The 21,680-nt window shown below is 38.2% G+C and overlaps 1 protein-coding gene across 2 annotated transcripts in view; it reads left to right on the forward strand.

The window, feature by feature from the left end:
- Positions 1-21,680, forward strand: part of WDR44 (WD repeat domain 44) — a 103,864-nt gene that overhangs the window by 66,744 nt on the left and 15,440 nt on the right. For both annotated transcript variants that reach the window (XM_079765279.1, XM_079765278.1), the window contains 2 exons: positions 318-382; positions 19,262-19,375. In XM_079765279.1, coding sequence (XP_079621405.1) covers positions 318-382; positions 19,262-19,375 — 179 coding nt within the window. The remainder of the gene's footprint in view (positions 1-317; positions 383-19,261; positions 19,376-21,680) is intronic.

The following is a 21,680-nucleotide window of genomic DNA, read 5'->3' on the forward strand; positions in this document are numbered from 1 at the left end:
CTTAATTGTTCATCTTATTGCTTGTCATGATTGACAAGAATGTATTCACTATGAATAATGAGAATTTAACAGTACTTTATTAAATTGGGAGACTATTTCATAAAGATTTTATGTAAAAATAATCAAAACAAATATTTTGGTTCCCAAAGAGTTAATGCTTCACATGTAGTTTTCTAGAATGTCACATTCTATGACTATTAATTCGGTGTTCCTGTGTCATTATTTCTGAGTGTGTGTGTGTGTGTGTGTGTGTGTGTGTGTGTGTGCATGTGTATGTGTGTATGTACATGCCTTTTTACAATTATGTTGTTTTTCAGGACGTGTGTCCCCATCACCTTCTCAGGAAAGTCTAAATTCATCAAAATCTGATACAGATACAGGGGTATGCTTGTTATTTTATAGTTACTATTGTTAAATACTATTATTTGATTTGTTTTCCATAAAGTACCTTATTGTTTTCTTTCACCTTTTTTGTTTTTTAAGTACCTTATTTATCAGAAATTACAATTGCATGAAAGCACTTAATTAAAATTAAGATGTGTTAGAAGAGTTTCTTCTATTAGAATTGGTAAGTGAAAAAGTGTGATGTTCAAAGATTGTCAGACAGTGAATATTAACTCAAGCTACCAAACTACTAATGTAAACTTGAATAAAACAAAATCCCATGCCCTCTAATCCATGTTAGATGTTTTAAGAAATAATAATGGATACTTGAATAAGAGGTAATTAATTTTTCCATCTTCTTGGTTTAACAAATGCTTTATCATAGTTTTAGGTAGTTTCAAATATCTAAAAGATTTTTATTTGGTCTCAGTTGGAAGATTAAATATAACCAATTTTAAACCTAAAACATAAAATATTATTCTAAACTGTCCCCTGTGCTTCTTGTGTATTGATCTAGGCAAGTGTAATATAAACAAAGAGAACCTAAAATGTTCACTTGCTCAACAATATTCTCCTGGGGTTTCACTGGCTCTGTAGTATTTGACGTGAATTTTTTCCTACTTTAAACATACAGTTCTCAGCTTTCAATGGCTCTGTTTTTCCTTGTTCTCTTCCTATATCCCTGCTGTCTCTTCCTCTTCAACCCCTGAAATGTTGCTGTTTCTCAAGGTTCTGTCCTTGGCCATTCTCAATTGACTTATTCACTCACTGCCTCCAATCCTGAACTGGCTTTAGCTCCGTAATTCTCATTTCCTTTCAATAGCTTTATGTTTTTAAAACAAGAATTAGATCTTGCCCTAGCAGGTTTGGCTCACTGGATAGAGTGTCAGCCTACAGACTTAAGGGTCCTGGGTTCAATTCCAGTCAAGGGTACATACCTTGGTTGCAGGCTTAGTCCCCAGCCCTGGTTGGGGCGCATGGGGGAGGCAATCAATGTATCTTTCTCACATCGATGTTTTTTTCTCTCTCTCTGTCTCTCCCCCTCCCTTCTGCTCTCTCTAAAAATCAATGGAAAAGTATCCTCGGGTGAGGATTAACAACAAAAAAAGAATTAGATCTTATTGTGCATGCCACCCTTTTCACATAACAATATATATATATATGTTCTTCAAGCACATCAATTAATAGGTCTAAAACAACTCCCTCAACAAATGTTTTCTGAGTGCTTGGTCCCTGTGCCAGACACCACTAATACGCTGAGTGGCCAGATTATTATGATCTCTAAACACATAATAATCTGGCCACTCAGTATATATATATTAGAGGCCCAGTGTATGAATTCGTGCATGGGTGGGGTCCGGCCAGCCTGAACAGGGGGAGGGGACATGGGCAGCCTGCCTGCTGGTTGAACTCCTGGTCAAGGGGACAATTTGCATATTAGCCTTTTATTATATAGGATATACACTGAGTGGCCAGATTATTATGTGTTCAGAGATCATAATAATCTGGCCACTCAGTGTAGATTCTGAAAAATCACCCCAGTGGGTTTGGCTCAGTGGATAGAACGTCAGCCTGTGGACTGAAGAGTCCCAGGTTTGATTCCAGTCAAGGGCACATAATTGGGTTGCAGGCTCAATCCCCAACCCTGGTCGGATACATGCTGGGAGGCAACCAATCGATGTGTCTCTCCCATCAGCGTTTCTCTATCTCTGTCTTTCCCCCTCCCTCACACTCTTTCTAGAAATCAATGAAAAAATATCCTCAGGTGAGAATTAACAAATGGGGAGGGGGGGGTTAAAAAGATTCTGCAAAATCAAATGAGACATATTCAGTGGCCGCAGGGACCTTGCTGATCAGTGAAATAGATATATCCACAGTTACAGTATTGGATGGTAATATGCTATAGAAGGTACCACACAAGTATAGGAGTTTAGCCTGTGAATCAGGGTGTCAGGACAAACTTCCTAGAGGCTTTGATGTTTGAACTAGGTGTTAACTATATGAGTGAAGGAAGGAAGGAACATTTCAGAGCAGATAGCAAGTGCAAAGGCATGGAGGCTGAAACAGCATGGCATGTTAAAAGTACTTCAAGAAATTCCATGTGGCAGAAGCAAAGGGTACATGTTGAGAGTTGTAGGAGAAGTAGGTGGGATTGGAATTTTAAATGGCCTTTTATGTTAAACCAAGACATTTCAACTGTATCCTGCAAGCTACTGAGGGCGAAAGACACTTGGAGGGGTTTCGATTAGGAGTTTAATTAAAATGTTCAGTTTTTTGTTTTAGAAAGAAAATTGTGGTAGCACTATAAAGGATAGATTAGATGGGGGCTGCAATATAGAGACAGGGACACCACTTAAGAGCCTATTAACCCAGGAGAGAAATGGGAACTTCAATTATGATAGATTATGATAGCAGTGGACCTAGAAACCATAAAGATGAGCTGAATTCAAGAGATGTGAAAGAAGTGGGATCTCTAGGACGTGGTGATGACTACCTAGTAAGTGAGTAGCCTGGGATGATTCCTAGGTGTCAGGCTTGTGTAACTGGATAGATGTTAATGGTCATTCACCAATATATTTTATCTAGAGGCCTGGTGCACAAAATTCATGCATGGGTAGGGTCCCTAGGCCTGGCCGGTGACCATGGCCGATCTGGGCCTTCCTTCATTCCATGCCGCCCCCTGGTGGTCAGCGCACATCATAGTGAGCTATCGAACTCCCGATCAAACTCCCGAGGGGACACTTTGCATATTAGCCTTTTATATAGAGAGATTATCTACACACAACTCTGCTTCTCTCTTTTAAACCTTTAATGGCATCAACATTCATAAGTTATTTTTTTTTAACTCAGTCAGAAACACTCTATATACGCACATATCAAAGTAGCTACAAATTCCCATCCACTCTCCCTCCATCTACATATGCCCATGGAATCTGTCCCCTCATCTCCCATTGCCATTCACATCATCTAGGCCCTTGACACTCATGATACTCATTTAAATGTTTGCTATAGCCTCTGGTCTCTACCCAATTCATTTCCTACACTGCCACTAGTTTTTTGTTTTTTTCAAAACACAGATCTAACTGTGTGTGGTGTAAAATCTTCTGATGGCTCCTTGTAACCTACAGAGTAAGGTCCTTCCTGATTTTGCCGCATCTTACCTTTTTAACTCAGTTCTAGTTCCCTAGTGCCTATGTATCCTATTTGCCTTGCTGGATCTAAGTCTGTCCCTTAACCACTCACTTTTACATATTTGTCCATGCTGTTTGATTTGCCAGGAATGCCCTTCCTGTCCCCTTTAGTCATAGGGCAAAGCCCTACTCATCCTTCAATATTCAGCTCAAATATATTACCTCTTTTTGTTTTCCCTGAATCAAGCAGGCAGAATCGTTTCTCATTTGTGTTCTAACAGTACATCATATGTACTTTGACATTGATATCATCATGTCTTTCTTGGAAATTTGAATCACTGGCTAGGCTCTGGGCTGATTTAAGGCAAAGAACTGTACTTCACAGATCTTAGTATCCTTGGACCCTAACCCCATGCCTACCTGTGTGGTAGGCCTGGATCAGTATTGAATTCCTGCTTCTGTGCCTTTATTCTTATTCCCCTTATTTGAATGCCTGCAATCTCTTTTTTTTTTTATTGAGGTATTATATGTGTACATATCTTACCATTACCCCCCCCCACCCCACACCCACACATGCCCTCACCCCCCAGAGTTTTGCGTCCATTGTTTATGCTTATATGCATGCATACAAGTCCTTCGTTTGATTTCTTATCTACCCCCCCTCTCCCTAACTTTCCCCCTGTAATTTGAAAGTCTATTTGTTGCTTTAATGTCTCTGTAACTATCTTTTTGTTCATCAGTTTATAATGTTCTTTATTATCCATAAATGAGTGAGATCATGTGGTATTTTTCTTTCATTGACTGGCTTATTTCACTTAGTATAATATTCTCCAATTCCATCCAGGTTGCTGCAAATGATGAGAATTCCTTCTTTTTTATGGCAGCATAGTATTCCATTGTGTAGATGTACCACAGTTTTCTGATCCAGTCATCTGCTGACGGGCACCTAGGCTGTTTCCAAATCTTAGCTATTGTAAATTGTGCTGCTATGAACATGGGGGTGCATATATCTTTTCTGATTTGTGTTTCTAGTTTCTTTGGATATATTCCCAGGAGTGGGATTACTGGGTCAAATGGGAGTTCCATTTTCAGTTTTTTGAGGAAACTCCATACTGTTCTCCACAGTGGCTGCACCAGTCTGCATTCCCACCAGCAGTGCACGAGGGTTCCTTTTTCTCCGCATCCTCGCCAACACTTGTCGTTTGTTGATTTGTTGATGATAGCCATTCTGACAGGTGTGAGATGGTACCTCATTGTTGTTTTGATTTGCATCTCTCAGATAATAAGTGACTTTGAGCATGTTTTCATGTGTCTCTTGGCCTTCCTTCTGTCTTCTTTTGAAAATATTCTGTTTAGGTCCGTTGCCCATTTTTTAATTGGATCATTTATCTTCCTTTTATTAAGTTGCATAAGCTGCCTGTAGATGTTGGAGATTAAACCTTTATCAGTGCTAGCATTTGCAAATATGTTCTCCCATGCAGTGGGCTTTCTTGTTGTTTTGTTGATGGTTTCTTTTGCTGTAAAAAAGCTTTTTATTTTGATGTAGTCCCATTTGTTAATTTTCTCTTTAGCTTCCATTGCCCTAGGGGCAGTGTCAGTGAAAAAGTTCTTTTGGCATATGTCTGAGATTTTGTTGCCTGTGGATTCCTCTAGTATTTTTATGGTTTCCCGTCTTATGTTTAAGTCCTGTATCCATTTTGAGTTTATTTTTGTGTATGGTGTAAGTTGGTGATCTAGTTTCATTTTTTTGCATGTGTGTGTCCAATTTTCCCAACACCATTTATTGAAGAGACTGTCTTGACTCCATTGTATGTTCATGTCTCCTTTGTCAAATATTAATTGAGCGTAGTGGTTTGGGTCGATATCTGGATTCTCTATTCTTTTCCATTGATCTATATGTCTGTTCTTGTGCCAGGACCAGGCAGTTTTGAGAACAGTGGCTTTGTAATACAGCTTGAAATCTGGTATTGAGATCCCTCCTACTTTATTCTTCTTTCTAAGGATTGCTGCAGCTATTCGGGGTCTTTTTTTATTCCAGATGAATTTTTGGAGAGTTCTTTCTAGGTCTGTGAAATATGCTGTTGGTATTTTGATGGGGAGTGCATTGAATCTGTAGATTGCTTTGGGTAGTATGGACATTTTAATGATGTTGATTCTACCAATCCATGAACATGGTATGTTCTTCCATCTGTTTACGTCTTCCTCTATCTCTTTTTTCAGTGTCCTGTAGTTTTCCGCGTATAGGTCTTTTACCTCCTTAGTTAAGTTTATTCCTAGGTATCTTAATTTTTTTGGTGCGATGGTAAATGGGATTTCTTTTTTAGTCTCTTTTTCTTTAAGTTCACTATTGGTGTATAGAAATGCCATAGATTTCTTGGCGTTAATTTTGTATCCCGCTACATTGCCGAATTCATTTATTAAGTCTATTAGTTTTTTGATGGAATCTTTTGGGTTTTTTACATACAATATCATGTCATCTGCAAATAAGGACAGCTTCACTTCTTCTTTTCCAATTTGGATGCCTCTTATTTCTTCTTCTTGCCTAATTGCGGTAGCTAATACTTCCAGTACTATGTCAAACAGGAGTGGTGAGAGTGGGCATCCCTGTCTTGTTCCTGTTCTTAGGGGAAATGGTTTTAGATTTTGCCCATTGAGTATGATGTTTGCTGTGGGTTTATCATATATAGCTTTTATTATGTTGAGGTATGATCCTTCTATTCCCACCTTGTTGAGAGTTTTTATCAAGAAAGGGTGTTGGATTTTGTCAAATGCTTTTTCTGCATCTATTGATATGACTATGTGGTTTTTATCTCTCAAGTTGTTTATGTGATGTATCACGTTTATTGATTTGCGGATATTGTACCATCCTTGCATTCCTGGGATAAATCCTACTTGGTCATGATGTATAATCTTTCTGATGTATTGCTGGAGCCGATTTGTTAGGATTTTGTTGAGAATTTTGGCATCTATGTTCATGAGGGATATTGGTCTGTAATTCTCTTTCATTGTGTTGTCTTTATCTGGTTTTGGTATTAGGGTGATGCTAGCTTCATAGAAGGAGCCTGGAAGTGTTCCTTCCTCTTGAATTTTTTGGAATAGTCTGAGGAGGATAGGTTTTAGTTCTTCCTTGAAAGTTTGGTAAAACTCTCCTGTGAAGCCGTCTGGCCCCGGGCTTTTGTTTGCCGGAAGCTTTTTGATGACTGCTTCAATTTCTTCCATAGTTACTGGCCTGTTGAGCTGTTTAGATTCTTCCTGATTGAGTTTTGGAAGGTTGTATTTGTCTAGGAATATGTCCATTTCCTCCAGGTTGTCCAGTTTGTTGGAATAGAGTTGTTCGTAGTATTTTGTAACAATCCTTTGTATTTCGTCAGGGTCTGTTGTTATTTCACCTCTTTCATTTCTGATTTTGTTTATTTGGGTCCTCTCTCTTTGCTTCTTTGCGAGCCTGGCTAGAGGTCCATCAATCTTGTTTATCCTTTCAAAGAACCAGCTCTTGGTTTTGTTGATCTTTTGTATTGTTTCTTTGGTCTCTATGTCGTTTATCTCCGCTCTGATCTTTATTATTTCTTTCCTTCTGCTTACACTGGGCTTTTCTTGTTGCTCTCTCTCTAACTCTTTGAGTTTTTGGGTTAGGTAATTTATTACCATTGTTTCTTGTTTTTTGCAGTAGGCTTGTAGAGCTATGAACTTCCCTCTCAGGACTGCTTTCGCTGTGTCCCATAGATTTTGGATTGTTGTGTTTTCATTGTCATTTGTTGCCATGATGTTTTTTATTTCTTCCTTGATGTCTTTGGTAACCCAGTCATGGTTTAATAGCATGCTGTTTAGTCTCCATGTGTTTGATTTCTTTGGGTTGTTTTTATTGTAGTTGATTTCCAGTTTTATGCCACTGTGATCTGAGAAGAAACTTGATATGATTTCTATCTTCTTGAATTTGGAGAGACTTTGCCTATGTCCTAACATATGGTCTATCTTTGAAAATGTCCCATGTGCACTTGAGAAGAATGTATATTCTGTGGCTTTGGGGTGAAATGTTCTGAAGATGTCGATTAATTCCATCTGGTCTAGTGAGTCATTTAGGATTGATGTTTCTTTGCTGATTTTTTGTTTAGAGGATTTGTCCAATGGTGATAGTGGGGTATTGAAGTCTCCTACTATAATTGTATTGCTGTCAATCTCTCCTTTGATATCTTCCAGGAGTTTTTTAATGTATCTTGGTGCTCCTGTGTTGGGTGCATATATGTTTACCAGAGTTATTTCTTCTTGTTGGATTTCTCCCTTTAGTATTATGAAGTGGCCTTCAGTATCTCTTGTTATGTCCTTCACTTTGAGATCTAATTTGTCAGATATAAGTATTGCTACCCCAGCTTTTTTTTCATTTCCATTCGCCTGGAAAACCTTTTTCCATCCCTTTACTCTCAGTCTGTATGTGTCCTTTTTTTTTTGAGGTGGGTTTCCTGTAGACAGCAGATATATGGGTTTTGTTTTCTTATCCAATCTGTTACCCTGTGTCTTTTGATTGGGGCATTCAATCCATTTACATTTAAAGTTATTATTGATAGGCACTTATTTGTCGCCATTTTTATTCTATACCCCTGTGTTCCTTCTTTGCTTCCTATTTCTTTCTTTCTTTTTTTTTTTTACAGCAGACCCTTTAGCATTTCTTTCATTGCTGGTTTGGTGGTGATAAACTCCTTTGGCCCTTTTTTGTCTGTGAAGCTCCTGATTTCACCTTCAATTTTGATTGATAGCCTTGCTGGGTACAGTATTCTTGGATTGAGACCCTTCCTTTGCATGACTTTGTATATTTCATTCCATTCCCTTCTGGCTTGATGAGTTTCTGTTGAGAAATCAGTTGCTAGTCTGATGGGGGTTCCTTTGTATGTAACTGTCTGTCTCTCTCTGGCCGCTTTTTAAGATTCTTACTTTGTCGTTGGTGTTTGCCAACTTAATTATAATATGCCTTGGCGTCGGTCTTTTGGGGTTCATTTTGCTTGGAACTCTGTGAGCTTCTTGGATTTGTGTGGGTTTTTTCTTCCCTATATCAAGGGAGTTTTCTGTTATTATTTCTTCTAACAGGTTTTCTATTCCTTGCTCCGTTTCCTTTCCTTCTGGTACCCCTATTATCCTGATGTTGTTTTGTTTTGTGTTGTCCCGAAGTTCCCTTAGGCTCTCCTCATGCTTTCTAATTTTTTTTTCTAGAAGCTGTTGTAATTGGGTATTTTTTTCCATCTTGTCTTCTAGCTCACTTATGCGGTCCTCTGCTTCTTCTAGTCTACTCTTGATGCTTTCTATTGAGTTCTTTACAGCAGCGATGTCATTTTTCATTTCTTCTTGGTTCTTCTTCATTTCCTCTTGGTTCTTACTCATATTGTCGAATTTGTCTTCCACCCTTTTCAGCCACCTTATGACCATTTCTCTGAATTCTTTCTCTGATAAGTTGTTTGCCTCTAGCTCATTTACTTCCTTTTCTGGTGATGCCTGCTTCTCTTTCCTGTGGGGGCTATTTCTTTGTCTCCCCATGGTCTCTCTTCTCCGGATGTCTGGTTATATAGTTCTCTCTCTCCGGCGTTGATTTAAAGGTACAAAATACAACACAACCAGGCACAACACACAAGGCACTAAACAGAATTGTATTCACGATATTAATAACCTCCAATAAAGGTAACCACCAGAGAAAGCCAAATTAGGGAATAGGAGTGGAAGAGGGAGAGTAAAAAGAAAGAACAAAAAAAAAAAAAGAGTGTGAATCTGAACTTGGGAGAAGAGCAGTAAGAAAAAAGAAAAGAAAAATAAGAGAGACAAGAACAATACTAAGAGAGAAAAGGGGAACAAACCATATATATGGGGAGTAGACTCCACTAGAACAACCACTAATCCCAGCAAATTCCAGCAACACGAGCCTGGAGATTAATACAAACTGCAACACCAACTAATATCAAGTGAGGCAAGGGAAAACAAAAGTAAAAAACAAACAAAAACAAAGCAAACAATAGAACCAACCAACCAAACAAAAAGAATAATCAATACAATCTCATAAAAAAGCATAAAAATTCAATCTAATCAACATTCAAGCAAACAACAACAAAAGGCCAGAGAGAAAAACAATTTTTTTTAAGGTAGCGTAGAGAGAGGTGTGTATGGACTTGAAGCAGGGGGTTGGGAATTAGATATATAAGTAGGGTGAAATTTTAGCAGAGGGTAAACTGAAAAAGTAGGGAAAATCTAAAGCCAGAAAGGGTTAAGAAAAAAAGGAGACCAAAAGGGGAAAGGTTAGGAGGAGAGTGATGGCAAAATGTTAGCGTTGAGATAGGGTAAGGGAAAGATGCAAATAGAATGTAGGACACTAATCCCAAAATAAAGAGAAAATCTAATGACATTTTAAAAAAAAGTAAAATAATAGTAATAATAATGCTGATTGAAAATAAAAATGTAATAATTAAAAAGGTGAAAATCGAGTGAGGAAAAAGAAAAAAATTTTGTTTCTTAAGTAAAAGATGCAAAAAATGAAAATAAAAAAATTAGAATAAAAATTTGAAAAAAAATTTGAAAAAAGAATTAAAAATTAAAAAATAGGAAGACTAAAATGTGCAGTAGCGGCTGTCGTTCACTTCCTCTTTTATTCTGTTTGGTATGTCTGTTTCCCAGTCTGGGCGGTATTTCAGTTCAGCTTCGTTCCTCTGCTCCTCAGTGTTGTAAGCCAATCCTGCTTTTTAAGCCGGCCGTGTCTTAATTTCCCGTATTTATTTTTGATTACACCAGAGACAATTAGCGTTTCAGCCCCTGGGTGGCAGTGTTTCTGAATTGACTTCTGGGCCTCTCTAGCTTTTTTTTTTTTTCCCCCTCTATGGCACTCACTACCGGTTTGTGGAGGTGTGTGCCTCACAGCTGCCTCTCCGATGGTCACACCCAGCTCTGTTCCCAGGTTCCGAAAAAACAACTTCCCCCTGCAGTCTTTCAGGGTTTTTCCACCTGGGTTTTCCTATGTATTGGGCTTAGTAATCAGAGTCGGAAAGAGCCCAAGTGTGCGGACAGTGGGTCTGTGCGCCAGACTAAGGAGCCTGCACTCCTTTGAAAATTCTTAGTCTGATCCTCCTCGTCAGATTAAAATGAGTTGATTTTAAGAGGTCACTTCAGTTAGCAGCTCAGAGGACCCCCTTCCACATTCACGGATCACGGTAGCTCCAACTGCTGCCGATTTTTCTAGGCACAGACCTCCCGGTTCCCGCCGGTCCCACGGCTAGCGCGCTTCCCTCCCACCGCGGGGATTGGAAACCACACCTTATTTCAGGCGAAATCTGACCTTTCCGTGGTTCAGTGAAGGGTTCCTTTGAATCCGAATGTTTGCGCCAATAGGGGACCGGTGTTCTGGTGCTCGCAGCTGTTCAGTGTTTGCAGTTGTCGAGGAAAGTCAGGTTTCCAATAAAATCCTCCTTTCCTTGCAAGATGGCGAGGCGCCCGGTGAGCCCGCAGCTCCGGGAGGGAACCCAGCCCCTGTCAATGCTGTCTCTATGTGGTCTCCACTTATGTCCTTGGTTATCAGAGTTCTCTCCAACTAGTCTTCAATTGATTTTTCAGGAAGTTTTTCTGTATTTTAGTTGTAATTCCAGTTTGGTCCTGGGAGAGTGTCAGTGTAGCTTCCACTTAATCCGCTGCCATCTTGGAATCCTGCAATCTCTTTTCTTTCTATTCCAAGCTTGCTCATTCTTCAAGGCCTACTTCCTCCAAAAAACCTTCACTGACTAATGTAGTAGAGAAATTTTTAACTGCTTTGCTTTAGGGAAAAGGGTTTGCTTTTATTAGTTTAATTCGCCGTAAAGTTTCCAGTCATTGGCTACTATTAAAAAACAGGGACTATTTGTACCATCTTGTGTTATGCTTATTTCAAAAGTCCTACTTACAGATTTTTAACTTCTTCCATCCAGCGCCCCCCTCCCCAAATCCTATGTAACTCCCAACTTTGTTTAAACATAAGGCCTTTTAAATGAGGAGCATAGTAGTTCTTTAACACAAAATATAATCACCCCCTGGAGTACTAAGGTATTTTTTCCTGGCATAGTTGAGTATCATTTCTGTCTGTTTTTTTTTCAGGAAAAAGATTGTTTGGGGCTTCTTCACTTCTGTCATTCTATTGGGACAGTTTTACAAAGCCCCTATTCTAGTTCATATACCTTTGGAGTTTGGTATCACTTGTTATCTTTGACCTAGTGCTAGCTGCAGTGAGGCGCAGTAAGCACAATTGAGTTTATTTTCCTGATGTGTGTGTTCTTTTTTCTCTTTTCTTGTGATAGTGATATGTTATATCTCTTTTGAACTACATTCTCACTCTTGTCTTCTTAGAATTACTCTAAAATAGAATACCTGAAAGTACCTATTGTACAGTTAAGCCAACAGTGACAGTGACACACGCAAAATCACTCACCTCCTCATTGGTCGTGTCAAGGCTAGGATTCTGGCTGTTATGCTCTCTGTTTTGTTTTTTTGTTGTTGTTTTAGGTTACTCCTCACCCAAGGATTTTTTAATTGATTTTTAAGGAGTAGAAGAGAGAGGGAAAGACAGAGAGAAACATCAATGTGAGAGAAACACATCGATTGGTTGCCTCCTGCACAAGCCATGACCAGGGCCCAGGCTGGGAAGGAGCCTGCAACCAAGGTATGTGTCCTTGACCAGAATCAAACCCAGGACCCTTTGGTCCTCAGGCCGCTGCTCTATCCACTGAGCCAAACTGGCTAGGGCACTCTATTTTAGTTGATTTCCAAAAGTAAATCAGTAAGGCAGAAAGGAAGAGTAGCATGCAAAATTTGCTCCATTATGCCAGTGACTTAAAATTTCTTCTTGACAGTAGTAGTGTTAAGTATGCTGTTTACCTAAAATTAATGCTTTTCTTGGGTAAATCTGTGTTTGATGGGTTTGATTAGTGGAACATCAGTGTGGGTGTTACAGCATTTAACTTCTGCTTAGAATTTTTGAAAGTAGGTAGTAGGGAAGGAAAAAAATTCCTCTACCCTCTTAGGTTCTGCAGCTGAGATCTATAAAATATCCTGACAAAGGACAGATTAACAGGATAAATAGTATGCATATAGTGGCCTTCATAGAAAAATAGGATAGACCCCCCCAAAAAACAGTTAAATCCAGTGGCTTACATATCATTCATTTTTAAAAGGGCAATAAAAGTCTGTGAAGAAGGAATAGACAAAGAAAAGGGGGGTTTAGGCTTTTAGGGGTGGTAAATTGTGGGAGGTTAATAGAGGAAACTAATGGAAGATAAGAGTTATTTAGTAAAGTCCTGTTTATGAAGACTCAAGCTATTTCCAGAGATAAGATTCATTCTACCCTTCCTGGTAAATGAGAGGTGAGAACAAGACACCTTCATAAAGGGAATTTTATGCTCTGCTTTCAGGTAGAAAAGGGAAGGGTAGAGACTTTCTTGTTGCCTTCTGCTCAAAGTAATTCTTATGCAAAGAGGGGTATTTTTAGGGGTGACATATTCTGATCCCCTTCAAGATCAATAGAATCAAAAACTTGAAGAACGGAGTTAGCTTTAAAGGGATGAGAGATAATTTTTGTGAAATTCTACATATGCAGCATTTTATTTAAAACATGCATTGGTTTAGTCGACAATGTGTTATGCACTGAAAATATAAAGATGCAGTGGACAGTCCATGCCAAGGACCTACACTAAGTGGCCAGATTATTATGATCTCTGAATGCATAATAATCTGGCCACTCAGTGTGTGTATGTGTGTGTACATATATATATGTATGAGGCCTGATGCATGAATTCGTGCATGGGTGGGGTGAATTCGTGCATGGGTGGGGTCGGGCCAGCCTGGCCAGGGGGAGGGGACATGGGCGGTTGGCCGGCCTGCCTGCTGGTCGAACTCCTGGTCGAGGGGACAATTTGCATATTAGCCTTTTATTATATAGGATATACACTGAGTGGCCAGATTATTATGCGTTCAGAGATCATAATGATCTGGCCACTCAGTGTATATACACGCGGGAAGACAGACATTAACAATATGTCCAAATCAGAATTAAGTACGTATCATTTTCCCAAAAAAACCACTTCTTTGACAGTGTACTTGATGCCAATTCCCTCCCTTCAATGTCTGCTCATTTACAACATCCTGCCCGCTTGATCTCAGAAATGTCTTTGGAATCTGGCCATTCCTTTCATTTCCACTGCTATAATCCAGGCTTTATCTCTTACCTGGACCATTAGAGCTTTTTCTCATATTCTAGTCTTTCATCCACAATGCCAGCAAAATTACTTTCCTGTAAAACAAATCTGACCATGTTACTGTCCTGTTTGAGCACTCCTTTTGGCTCTTTTTTTCTGTCTAGAATCAAGGTCAAATTCCTTAGCTTGACTCAGCCTTTCAGAGATCAGCCTGACCTCAGCTCTCATTGTTATTTTCCACCCTTCCCTCTCACAAACCTTATGTTCTGAGCTATTCAGTTGTTCATTGTTGCCCCAACAAAAATGTCAGACCCTTTGTGGATTCCATGTATTTACATATGCTATTCCCCTTTGCCTGGTAAATTCATTTCAGACTCAGGTCTCCTTGCTGAAGTGTTTCTTTCTTCACTTAATGCATAATAACTCATATGCTCCCTCATTGTTCCCATTATATTTTGCCCATATTTCTGGTAAAGGCACTTATAATACTATATCAATTTATATAACAACAGCTAACATTTTATGTGTCCTTACTATGTGCCATGTACTTTGCTAAGTGCATTTTATGTCTTATCTTTTGTAACCTCACAATAGTCCTGATACTGTTGTGAGATAATATTAAGAACTCTGTTTTATAGATAAAGAAAAGAAGGGTGAGGAGATTTTAAGTAACTCACCAATTTCACACAGTTGATAGATATAGCATCGGAATTAGAACCCAGCTCTGGTAAGTCTCTAGAGCTTACTAGTATGCTTTTAACCATTCTGGTGCACTAATTGGCATATTAAGGTCTGACACTGTGTCTTCATTTAGTCCACAAATATTTATTGAATGTATACTACCTATTAATCACTACTCTCAGAATTAGGGATATAATAGTGAACAAAAATGACACAAATAGCTGTTCATATGAAGTTTAAATTCTAGTGGTGGCAGATAGAGAAATAAGCAAATTTTATAATATATTGGAAGATGATAAATTTCATGGAGAAAATAAAGCAGATAAAGTAGAGAAGATGGGAGTAAAGAAGGTGGGCAAGCAAAGTTTCACCAAGAGATTGTCATTTGAGCAAAATCTGAAGGAGGTGATGGAGTAATTATATGGCTATCTATTGGAGAAGAGCATTCCAGGTAGAGTGAACAGCAAGTGAAACTCCTATAAGGCAGGAGTTCTGGTGTATTGAAGAAACAGTATTGAGGCCTAGGTAGCTGGAGTCGATGAGTGAGGGGAAGAGTCATAGAAAATGAAGTCACAGAGATGTGGATAGGGCAGTCATAGCATGCAGGCCATTGCAAGGACTTTGGCTATTGTGTTGAGAACGATGGAAGCTAATGGAGAGATTTTCAACAGAGAATGACATAATCTGACATGTTAAAAGGTTTATTCTACATTTTAAATACTGAGAATAGGTTATAAGATAAATGTCATTTATTTTGGTATCTCAAGTAACTAACACAGTATCTGGTAGGCGCTAATAAATATCAAAAGGCTTACAAGTTTTCATAGCAGTCCAACTTTAAAATAACATTTTTTAGATAATCAGTATATTTGAATATGGATAATATATTAGATGATACAAATTGTATTTTTAGGTGCGATAATAGCATTGTAGTTATGTATAAAAGAGGGCTTATTAGTTAGAGATACTTACAGAGTATTTACTGTATTCAGGTAAATGGTATTCAGCTCTTGCTTTAGATGTTCCAGCAAAAGTAAGCAAATACATAAAGGTGGGAAGATTGATAAAAACAAAATGTTGATGATTGTTAAAGTAGGTCATAGATGTTTGGGGTTCATTATACTTTTTACTATATTCTCTCTCTATGTAAGTTTGAAATGTCTATTACAGACATTTACATACATAAATATATATGCAGAGATATAAATATCTTCCTAGCTATAGATATCTATTTAGAGAGATATATAGATTAGATAAAATATATTTTATTTAGTAATTCTATCTTTAATAATTCTACCTTTAAAAATCTATTATAAAGAAATAATCAGCCCAGCTGGCATGGCTCAGTAGTTGAGCATCAACCTATGAACCAGGAGGTCACGGCTCGATTCCCAGTCAGGGCACATGCCCGGGATGCGGGCTTGATCTCCAGTGTGGGGCATGTAGGAGGCAGCTGATCGATGATTCTCTCTGATCATTGATGTTTCTATCTCTCTCTCCCTTTCCCTTCCTCTCTGAAATCAATAAAAATATTTTTTAAAAAGGAAAGAATCAAATATGTCCAAAGATGTAAGTAAAAAGATTTTCATGTTAGTGTTCTCACAATAGCTAAAATATGAACAAGCTAAATTTTTAACAGTTGGAAAATAAAAGCTATGTGATAGCCCACAAGTAGAATATTATTCTGTCCTTAAATTGTTTTCAAAGACTATGTAGTGACATTAAAAATATTCTAATTAAAATGTAAAATGAAAAAAAAAGCAGAATGAAAAATTGGATACAATATTATCCCAATTTTGGCTAAAATATCTATGAATATATATTAAAAAGCTTAAAGGAAACTCACTAAATTATTACTCGCAGTTATCTCTAGGTGGTAGGGTTTTCAGTCATTTTTATTTGATACTTTATACTTCTGTATTTCTAAAAAATATTTAAATAACCTTACCTGCTTTTATTAAAACAAACAACAGAATATACTATAAATAAAAGTCTCCAGTTTAAACCTTTTGACTATGTATATTAGGGGTTTTATTTTAATCAAAGTGGGATAAAGATTCATGTTCCAGATTGTTCAATAAATTGCTGTTTATATTAGTAAAAAAAATAAATGGAAATGTCTGAATGGCCAACATATTGGAGAACCATTAAATTATGGTGCATTCATATGCAGCTAATACATGTTTTCTAAGAGTGGAATACAGAAAACACTCATCCTATATAATAAAAGCATAATATGCAAATTGACCAAACGGTCAAACAGTGGAATGACCATCCAAACTACCATCCGGATGACCATCCGGGACCTTGCTATAACACCCACTGGTGCCAGGCCAGCTAAGGCAGGTGCAATGCAATTGGTTGGGAGCCCAGCCATCAACCAATGATCACCCCGCAGAGGGAGGCCCAGACCACTGGCCGGTGGGGTGATCAATCAGTGGGCTCCATGATTGCCCCAAAGAGGGAGGCCCAGACCACTGAACCGCAGGCTGCGGCGGGTGGGCGGGGCCTCCCTCTGTGAGGGAAGCCCAGGTCCCCGGTGCCGGCAGCTGGGGAGAAGGCTGGGTTCTGGGTGCCGGAGGGAAGCCTGGGCCGGCAGCCCGGGGAAGGAAGGCCTACTCTTGCATGAATTTCATGCATCGGGCCTCTAGTGGTATAATAAAAGGAAGATTGAAAATTATCAAAATGTTAGCAGATCATAGGTGGTTTTAGTTTTAATTTTCCTACTTTCTGGCTTTTTTCTGAATTGTCTACACTGAGCATGTATTACTTTATAATCTGAAAAACATTAAGTATTTGAAAAAAAGGTAGAGTATAGGGAGAAGAAAATGGATATTTAAGGCGGGGGGAAAAAAAGGTATCTGGAATCACTGCTAGAGGAAATATGTTAAGGAGTTAATGAAATGTAAATTTTTATTAAAGCAAAGGTTGAATTTGATGTAATTAGGCAAGCCTGTTTAGTTTTATGTCTTCCAGCAGTGTTCCCTGGGCTAGCAGCAAAATTAGGGGAAGTTGCTATAGTCATCTAGGATTAGTAGTATTTGGCAAAAGGTCAGGCATTTGTGTTGCTGGTTTATCTCCACAGTGGATGTGAAGATTTTTTATTAACTGTAAGTTCTAGACAAATAATATTGGTAGTTTTTAATCTATCCCCATGCCCACTGTCCTAGTTCAAGCCCTCATTCTTACTTAAACTTACTGACTGCTCTTCTTGCCTCCGTTCTCTTTCTTCAAATGATCTTTTACACAATAGCATTCTCCTTCTAAAGCACCAGTCAGATCATGTTGGTTTTTATTTCCAGAACCTTGTGTTTTTTCTCCACTGCATTAGAATGTCTGAACTTTTACCCTAGCCAGGTAGCTCAGTTGGTTAGAGTATCGTCCTGATATGCCAAGGTTGTAGGTTCAATCCCCGGTCAGAGCACATGCAAGAATCAACCAATGAATGTATGAATGGGTGGAATAACAAATCTCTCCCTCTCTCCCTCTCTCCCTCCCTCCCTCCCTCCCTCCCTCCCCCCCCCCCCCCCCCCCCCCCCGCTCACAAATTTAAGGCTCTTTATGGTCTGGTCTCAAAGTACCTTTCTACCCTCATCCCCTACTATATCTCCATTTTTTTCTCCATCCTCATCATCCTACCTATCCTTTCCTAAATATTCAAGGCTTAGCTAACACTCCATATTTTTGCTCATGCTAACATCCTCTAAAACAGCGGTCGCCAACCTTTCTGACCTCATGGATCATGAGTGGTCCACAGACCACCAGTTGGCGACAGCTACGTTAAAACATTTAAGGAACAACCTCTGAACTTGATGTTAAATCACTTATATTTCTGCTTTGGTTCTACTGTTTGCAGGTGGCCATGTTACCTTTAATATGTTATTTTAACCTCTTTGAGCCTTGATTTTTATCTCAATCTCTCTATCTTCATAATGTTAATACCCAACTCTTAGAGTTGTTAGGATTCATTCAAATAATGAATACAAAAGCATGTTGTAAACTAAATTCACTGCACAAAAGAATGGCATCATTATTCACCTACCTCTGTCAGGATGCTTTTGACTTCAAATAACAGAAATCCAACTGAAAATGGCTTAACCCTTTGCACTCGCTTGCTTTTTTCTCGAGCTGCTACCGATGCTAACCGTGTCGAGTCACACTCGACATCCGAGTGCAAAAGGTTAAACAATGAGGAAGCAAGTCTGGAGGTAAGGTGGTACCAGGGGTGGCTAATTCAGCATCTCAGTAGTATCATCAGGGTCACAGAGTCCTACCATCTTCCTGCTTTGCTATTCTTTATCTGTTCTCTCGAGTTGGTTTCCCTCGTAGTCCTCCCAATGGTTACTACACTCTCAGGTGTCCTATGCAAATAACAATGTTTGGAGGTATGGAAAAGGAAGGTGTCTTTTAATATGTCTTTTTTAAGAATGAGGAAATCATTTTAGAGCCTCCTCCTACTCCTTCCCACAATAAACTTTTCCTTATGTCTAAGGATGAAAATTGTAGCATGTGCCCATTCCTAAACCAGTCATCACTGGAAAGAGATGAGTTTGTCTTGATTACCTTACACTGATCATGATCACCCTTTGGTGCTGGCTCCTACCTCCCATGAAGTAACAGCTGCTCAGAAAAGGACAAAGTACAGACTCTGTTAGGGAGGGAAAAGATTATGATAGCACAACGTTCTTAAGTTAATGATCCTGGTTTGTTATTTGTTAGGTCAAGGAGGTAAAGAGGTGATAAGTAACAGATTCAGCATAAATGGTGGTTTGCTTTTGGTGGATCAAGATTTCAATCAAGCATCATACAAAATGATGAGAGAACAGATAGAGTGGGAAGCTTTTATTTTGCTGGTTTTAACGTTTGTCTTTGTCTAAATAGGTATGCAGTGGAACTGATGAAGACCCTGATGATAAAAATGCACCATTTCGACAACGGCCATTTTGCAAATATAAAGGACATACTGCTGATCTCCTTGATCTTTCATGGTCTAAAGTAGGAAATTTTTATTTGGATTGTATATTAATTCTGTGTAACTCTGACTATAGGATAAAAACAAATGCTTTATTTCTATGATTGTCACACTGTCAAGTATTTAAATGTTCATATATACTGTGTGGGCTCTATGTACAAATTAATTGAAGTTAAAAATGATGTCACATTAAGCTCATAAGAAAGTGTTTCTATTACTTGACACTTCTATTTGGATCTGTTTATATACTGTATCTTTTTCCTCTTATAATTTTGCAAAGTATCCTCAGCAAAATGGACATGACTTCAACTATAAAGGTGAAGTCTGACCTATCTAATCAAGCCTGCTTTGGGGCTAATCTACCACATTTGTGAAATTATTAATTTAGTTTTAACAATTATATTCTATGAATCAATGATAAATCGTAATTATGTGATTTTCCCCCCTTAGAACAAAATTACTCCAGAAGTAGAGGTTCTGTTTTGCCACTTACCAATATTTTTGCAGTTTTGTGAACATTTAAAGAGAGATTTTAAATTTGATTTAAGTTCTTTGAAGCAGGAAACAGTCTTTGAATTTTGCATAATACCTTTGATTTTATCTGTATTGAAATTTGTCAATAATCAGAATCGAAAATATATTAAGAATTCAGGAGGGTGTAATATTTAAAAGCCTTAAATTAAGAAAAGTCAACTGAGTTAAAAAATACTATGAGGGATACAAGTGATGCCCATATATTTTAAATATGTCAAGAATACCTCATGTCCCACAAAGATATTGCTTATATATATTGGCTAGTCAGGCTTTCTCTGAGCTCCAGCTTCAAAGCACACCATTTATGAATTGCTGCCCCTGTCATACTTGTTTAGATGTCTGGATGCTTTTCATAACCCATCAGTTGTAATATCTTTCTCTAACCTCCTGGAACAAGCTTGGGCCTCACCTTGTCGTCTGGTTTTAAACTGGGCCCTAATTGTGTCTTTGTATCCCTTCCCTACCCTGTGTGAAATCTGGCCGAGTTGTCAGAAGATGGAAATCTATAATGTCCTTAATCTGATAATCATATTCATCTGGAGCAAAAAATACAAAGCACATAATCAGGAACCTTGCACTCATTTTACTTCGTTAAATCAAACAAATATTTTTTTCTGAAATGTCACATTAACTGGAAGATATTAGTTTTGCATTGACCACTGTATCAGTCAGGGTTCTCCAGAGTAATACAACCAAGTGCATGTGAATACATAAGGAGGTTTGTTTTAAGGAATTGGTTTACACACTTGTGGGGGAAGGCGAGTAAACTTTCTTTTTTACTTAACTAGATTCTAAGCCCCTCAAGAATAGGAACCAGATCTTATTTTACTATTGTTTTTCTTCAGTATCTAGCATAATTGGTGTTTACAGTAGGTTTTCTTTTTGTTGAAGACTTATTTTGTACCAGGTAACAAGAATTACCTTATTAGTTTTTATAATGATAACTCTATGAGGTAGACAATAGTTCATTTTGTAGATTAGAAGACTTGGCCTCTGGCCTATCCAAGATCACAAAATTAGTTGTGGTTAGAACTTAGATGTGAATCTAATTTCTTTTACTCCCAAGATTATACTTAGTTTAATAAAATTATTTAACTTTACTTATTCAATAAGCATTTATTGAACAGAAATCTCTTGGCATATTAGAGCTAATCTTAACATGTCTTTAGCATCTTCACGTCTAGGGTTGTCTTCATATTTTCATATACCTCAAGCAATGGACTATTGCAAGCATTGAATAAAGTTAGTTTTAGTGAACAACAGACCATAATTTTTTGTTGTTGTTTTGTTTTTGTTTTTATTGTTTTGTTGTTGTTGATCCTCGCCCAGGGATATTTTTTCCCATTGACTTTTAGAGAGAGTAGAAAGGAGGAGAGAGAGAAACATCGATGTGAGAGAGAGACATCAATTGGGTTGCCTCCCGCACACTCCCCAAATAGAGCCGGGGATGAAGCCTACAATCTAGGTATGTGCCCTTGACCTGAATCGAACCCAAGACCCTTCAGTCCTCGGGCTGACACTCTAACCACTGAGCAACCAGCTAGGGCATATAAGTTCAGTTTTTATATAGTTGTTATTAATAGGAAATATAACGTAAACTGCACATACTCTTCAAAACTTTCCTGGAACTAAGTAGATCTTGAAATTAAAAATAATTGTTATTAGATTTTTTAAGACTTTTTAAGTTGATTTGAGAGAGAGAGAGAGAGAGAGAGAGAGAGAGAGAGAGAGAGAGAGAAAGGATAGAAACAGATGTGAGAGCGAAACATCAATCCGTTGCCTCCTGCATGCCCC

The sequence above is a fragment of the Cnephaeus nilssonii genome, assembly GCF_951640355.1.
Source record: "Cnephaeus nilssonii genome assembly, chromosome: X".
Taxonomy (NCBI): Eukaryota; Metazoa; Chordata; class Mammalia; order Chiroptera; family Vespertilionidae; genus Cnephaeus; species Cnephaeus nilssonii.